Source organism: Salvelinus alpinus, chromosome 26 (assembly GCF_045679555.1).
Source record: "Salvelinus alpinus chromosome 26, SLU_Salpinus.1, whole genome shotgun sequence".
In the NCBI taxonomy this organism is placed as follows: domain Eukaryota; kingdom Metazoa; phylum Chordata; class Actinopteri; order Salmoniformes; family Salmonidae; genus Salvelinus; species Salvelinus alpinus.
Window position 1 is genome coordinate 27,878,593 of NC_092111.1, and position 6,444 is coordinate 27,885,036.

A 6,444-nucleotide genomic window follows, 5' to 3' on the forward strand; every position below is an offset into this window, starting at 1 on the left:
CCGCCTATTGTATGTTCAGGCAGGCTCCTTCTCTCTCTACATCTTGAAATCTTTGTATACAGACTCTCAATCTCTCCATCCCTTTCTTTCTCTGTAATGATGATACATCTCTCATACTGGGGCGTACCTCTCTTCTTCTTTCTGCTTTGATGTGCTCTCTGATAGGTCAAGGATCAGGCCGAGGCTGCTCTGTGAATGGATGTTTATCCAGGGGGAGAGAAAGAGAGTTGTGACCCAGGAGGACAGCACCTCATTAGTACTGGCTATGAGAGGGGTATATGGAGAGAGACCTGAGAGAGACGGGTATGGAGAGATAGAGGTAGAGATTGAAAGACATGGGAGAAAGGAAGAGTGGAGAGATAGAGGGACATGGAGAGAGACCTGAGAGAGCAACCTGGACGCAGGGGCAGACAAAGCATAGTAAAGGTAAACTCTATCTCCCTCAATTTATTTTACTTGTCTATGGTATGTAGTCAGACAGTTACAAGGATGCACTTTCATGCTAGGTTTAGGACCTCATAATCTTAAAATGATCCACTTTGATTTAGATACAATACAACCTCTAAAACAATACATTCATTTGACTTGGTGAAAATCTGTTTTTTGGACCTAATTTTCTTCCACTTTTTCCATGTGGTTTCTTCCTTAACAGAGTCCATGAAAGGATCACCATGCCTCACAATATCAATACCCATCACCTCTCCATCATGCCTCACACTATCAATATCCATCACTACTCCATCACGCCTCACAATATCAATACCCATCACCTCTCCATCACGCCTCACACTATCAATATCCATCACTACTCCATCAAGGCTCACACTATCAATATCCATCACTACTCCATCATGCCTCACACTATCAATACCCATCACTACTCCATCACGCCTCACACTATCAATACCCATCACCACTCCATCACGCCTCACACTATCAATATCCATCCCTACTCCATCACGCCTCACACTATCAATACCCATCACTACTCCATCATGCCTCACAATATCAAAACCCATCACTACTCCATCACGCTTCACAATATCAATACCCATCACCTCTCCATCACGCCTCACACTATCAATATCCATCACTACTCCATCACGCCTCACACTATCAATATCCATCACCACTCCATCACGCCTCACAATATCAATACCCATCACCTCTCCATCACGCCTCAAACTATCAATATCCATCACTACTCCATCAAGCCTCACACTATCAATATCCATCACTACTCCATCATGCCTCACACTATCAATACCCATCACTACTCCATCATGCCTCACAATATCAAAACCCATCACTACTCCATCACGCTTCACAATATCAATACCCATCACCTCTCCATCACGCCTCACACTATCAATATCCATCACTACTCCATCACGCCTCACACTATCAATACCCATCACTACTCCATCACGCCTCACACTATCAATATCCATCACTACTCCATCACGACTCACACTATCAAAACCCATCACTACTCCATCACGCCTGACACTATCAGTACCCATCACTACTCCATCACGCCTCACGCTATCAATACCCATCACCACTCCATCACGCCTCACAATATCAATACCCATCACTACTCCATCACGCCTCACAATATCAATGCCCATCGCTACTCCATCACGCCTCACAATAGCAATGCCCATCACTACTCCATCACGCCTCACAATATCAATGCCCATCACTACTCCATCACGCCTCACAATATCAATGCCCATCACTACTCCATCACGCCTCACAATATCAATGCCCATCACTACTCCATCACGCCTCACACTATCAATACCCATCACTACTCCATCATGCCTCACACTATCAATACCCATCACTACTCCATCACACCACACACTATCAATACCCATCACTACCCCATCACGCCTCACACTATCAACATCCATCACTACTCCATCACGCCTCACGCTATCAATACCCATCACTACTCCATCATGCCTCACACTATCAATATCCATCACTACTCTATCACGACTCACACTATCAATGCCCATCACTACTCCATCACGACTCACACTATCAATACCCATCACCATTCCATCACGCCTCACAATATCAATACCCATCACTACTCCATCACGCCTCACACTATCAATACCCATCACTACTCCATCACGCCTCACACTATCAATACCCATCACTACTCCATCACGCCTTACGCTATCAATACCCATCACTACTCCATCACGCCTCACACTATCAATACCCATCACTACTCCATCACGCCTCACACTATCAATACCCATCACTACTCCATCACGCCTCACACTATCAATACCCATCACTACTCCATCACGCCGTACGCTATCAATACCCATCACTACTCCATCACGCCTCACGCTATCAATACCCATCACCACTCCATCACGCCTCACACTATCAATACCCATCACCACTCCATCACGCCTCACAATATCAATGCCCATCACTACTCCATCACGCCTCACGCTATCAATACCCATCACTACTCCATCACGCCTCACAATATCAATGCCCATCACTACTCCATCAGGCCTCACACTATCAATACCCATCACCACTCCATCACGCCTCACTAAATGTACATTTTACTGTTGTAGAGCATGGTATGAGTCAGACAAATGATACAGAGAGACACTGAAACAGATGAGAAGCTTTGAACTGGAAGACTGTATAATTGGTATTGTTGGATGCCATACACGTGGGTGGGGAGACTGTCTGGCCTGTATCTCATTTTGCATCTACTTGAAATGTATACTCCACTATTGATCTGCAGGAAAATCTAATTGAAATAGAAAAACACAGATTTAACAATATAAAATGGTTTTGTGCCAACGGATCGCGTTCAGTCAGAAAAATTATTCAGCATGGTTGATAGAAATTCCCATTAAAATAAAGATGAAACCACAAAATCCAGACTCGCCTGTGTGAACAGAGCACTATACGAACCTGGGGTGGGTCTCAGAGCAGATTGCTAAAAGAAGAGGATCCTTACAAACACATGAACTCACACATATACGCACCACACACGCACTACACACACGTGCATCCACATAAACACACGCGCCCGCCCGCACACACCATGCATTCCTTTTTGATGCAGCGTCTGTTTCAGTGTTTTCTACAGTGGCATGTTCAGTCTTTGACATGTGTTGTCACTGAGCAAAGGAAACAACAAGGAATTTGATGCCTCTATCCATCTCAAGCTGCTTGTTTCAAGCTCAGGAAATGGACAAGGGTGTATAAGACAGAGTGCTTTGATGCTGTGGAGTTGTTTGGCCATTGTTTGCTTGCTGAGATAACACTGGATCCCGTCTCTCTGATACTGCCTTTGAACATCAACCCCAGCTGGGATCTTGACTTATCCACCACCCATACAGTTCTGTAGATCATTAGACTGGGGCAGAGAGAGAGAGATGAAGAGAGATGGCATGAAAGGGCATTGAATGGCAAGGCAGAGAATCAAACCAATCGGTTCCAGAACCACTCTAGACTCAAAACACCATATTCTAGAACCAGACTGTGGGATGAAACCAATTTGTTATAGAACTAGACTCAAGAACCAAACCACTGTGTTCTAGAATCAGACTCTAGAACCAAACCACTGTGTTCTAGAATCCAACTCTAGAACCAAACCACTGTGTTCTAGAATCAGACTCTAGAACCAAACCACTGTGTTCTAGAATCTGACTCTAGAACCAAACCACTGTGTTCTAGAATCAGACCCTAGAACCAAACCACTGTGTTCTAGAATCAGACTCTAGAACCAAACCACTGTGTTCTAGAATCAGACCCTAGAACCAAACCACTGTGTTCTAGAATCAGACTCTAGAACCAAACCACTGTGTTCTAGAATCAGACTCTAGAACCAGACCACTCTTTTCCAGACCCAGCCTGTAGAATCAAAACACCATATTCTAGAATCATACTCTAGACCCAAACCTCTGTTTTAGAACCAAACCACACTGTTAGAACCAGACTCAAGAACCAAACCACTTCTTCTAGAATCAGTCACTAGAAACAAACCACACTGTTCTAGAATCAGGCAGTTGGTTCAAAGAAACACTGTCTATAAGCCTAACATTGTTGTGTATGACACTGATCCAGGCCAAACTCAGATTATGCGTTAATCCACTCAAACTATGAACAGATTTTTGACTAACTGGATTACAATTTTCCATCATACAAAAGTATCTATAGCCTCTATATATAGTGTGTGAAGATGTAACAGAGAATGTATTCACTTTTCAAATTTTTCCCCTTTATCACACAAGAGTAGAGAGCTTTCCTTCAATCCCACAAGGACACCGCAATGTGCATAAACACATTGACTCCATCTCTGTCTCTATGGCTAGTCTCTATATAGTCTATCTCACAGCAGTATAGAGGTTTCTCTTGTGGTGTTTGGAGTCCACAAAATCATTAGCTAGTGTCATCGAGGACCAGTTTCATGCTTGTTAAAGGTATTACTTTTAAATCTTATTTCACACACACTGGAAAAATTAGCTACCTAAAGTCTAAAGTCTAGAGTCTTTGGATCGAGAGAGAGCATAAGAGCCAGAAAGAAAGTGAGAGAGAAGGGAAGAACATGAGAGATAGTAGATAGAGTCTAAAGGGAAACAAATTGTGAAAAAAGAAACAAAGAAATTAAGAAAGAGATTTGGCGACAGATCTAAAATACAGAGAGAGAACAAGATAAATAGAATTTCATGGAGAGGGAGAGATATTGAGAGAGGGAGAGAGAGAACAGGAGAAAGATAATTTCTTGGACAGAGAGATATTGAGAGAGGGAGAGAAAGAACAAGAGAAAGATAGTTTCATGGAGAGAGAGAGATATTGAGAGAGGGAGCGAGAGAAAAGAGATAGAGAGAGGGGGGATAGAGAGAGAGATATTGAGAGAGGGAGCGAGAGAAAAGAGATAGAGAGAGGGGGGATAGAGAGAGAGATATTGAGAGAGGGAGCGAGAGAAAAGAGATAGAGAGAGGGGGGATAGAGAGAGAGATCTCAACAGACATCAGCTGGGGTTAAACCCACTAATCCCAACAGAACAGTCAGCTGATTAGATGTGTCCTTTTCTCGCAAGATTAAAAGTTGTGATAAAACCTTCAACCCAAACCAAAATCAATTTTGCCCGGGTGCTACATTCACAAGAAATATCTCTTCCCGACTCACTCCTTTACCCTTTTCTCTTTCTAACCTTTGCAAGTCGGGGACTGTCAAGACAAATCCAAATACAACCTCAATTAATTTCCCTTTTTTTCATAAAACTATAAATAAATATACCTTAAACGAACATATCTTATCTAAACATGTAAATATAACATTTTGATATGTAATCCCTTTGGTCACCTTTGGGTTGAAGCGGAGGCTGCTTGGTATTTCTTATTACGGACGAGCTCTGGGCTCGGCCTGAGGCAGACCAAAATACAACTGACACCATGGGGACCAAAGTGGATCAGTGGATTTACAGCAATTGCTCGATTTGATCTTGTCAAAATATTAATTTGCCATCAAATGGAGCTGTGTTGTGCTTTGTTCTATGCGACAGTTTTCAAATCCCTGGATGACCAGAAAAGCCCTACTTGGAAAGCTGGAGAGTGCTTGAGAGGGAAGAAGAAGAAGAAGAAATTGAAATGGGATTGTAATCAAAACAAGCCTCCTAGCAACAACCTCAGACCTCACATTAACAATGAATGTCCAGGGACTCAAAGTGTTAGTCATTCCTTTAATCAAAAGAAGATCACGCTAAATTGAGCTCTTGGGCTCCTGTAGAGAAACCATTTGTTTTTAATCCTCCTTGTTCTTGTTTGGGGTGGTGGTGTTGTGATCTTTTTTGTATCGTTAAGACATAATCGCCCCCTGTCCACCTAAAGGGATCTGAAATGGCTGTTGGGGGGGGGGGGTAAACGTCAAATTTCAATGCTTAAATTTAGGCATTAATTCTGAATGGTTAAGGTAAGGGCTAAGGTTTGGGTTAGAGTTCAAACATAATGTTTAGGCGTTCATTCTAAATGGTTAAGGTAAGGGCTAAGGTTTGGGTTAGAGTTCAAACATAATGTTTAGGCGTTCATTCTGAATGGTTAAGGTAAGGGCTAAGGTTTGGGTTAGGGTTAAAACAACAAGGACACAAAAATGAGTGCCTAGCACTGGGATTGAACACACAACCCTTGGAGATGGTGCTCTAGTGGCCGTTTTGAAGGCTTCTCCCGACGTGGCTCTCCAGTGACCTGGCTGGAGTGCATTTCTGCATGTGTGAGTCTCACCATCTCAACAGCAGTGGTGGAAAAAGTAAATTGTCATACTTGAGTAAAAGTAAAGATACCTTAATAGAAAAAAGTAAAAGTGAAAGTATCCCCATAAACAACTACTTGCGTAAAAGTCTAAAAGTATTTGGTTTTAAATATACTTAAGTATCAAAAGTAAATGTAATTG

The 6,444-nt window shown here is 42.6% G+C and overlaps 1 protein-coding gene across 1 annotated transcript; it reads left to right on the top strand.

The window, feature by feature from the left end:
• The first annotated feature begins 671 nt into the window (after positions 1-671).
• LOC139554338 (dynein heavy chain-like) lies at positions 672-2,591 on the top strand. The gene has a single exon (XM_071367092.1). The coding sequence runs from the start codon at positions 672-674 to the stop codon at positions 2,589-2,591; it is 1,920 nt and encodes a 639-aa protein (XP_071223193.1).
• Positions 2,592-6,444: the final 3,853 nt, after the last annotated feature.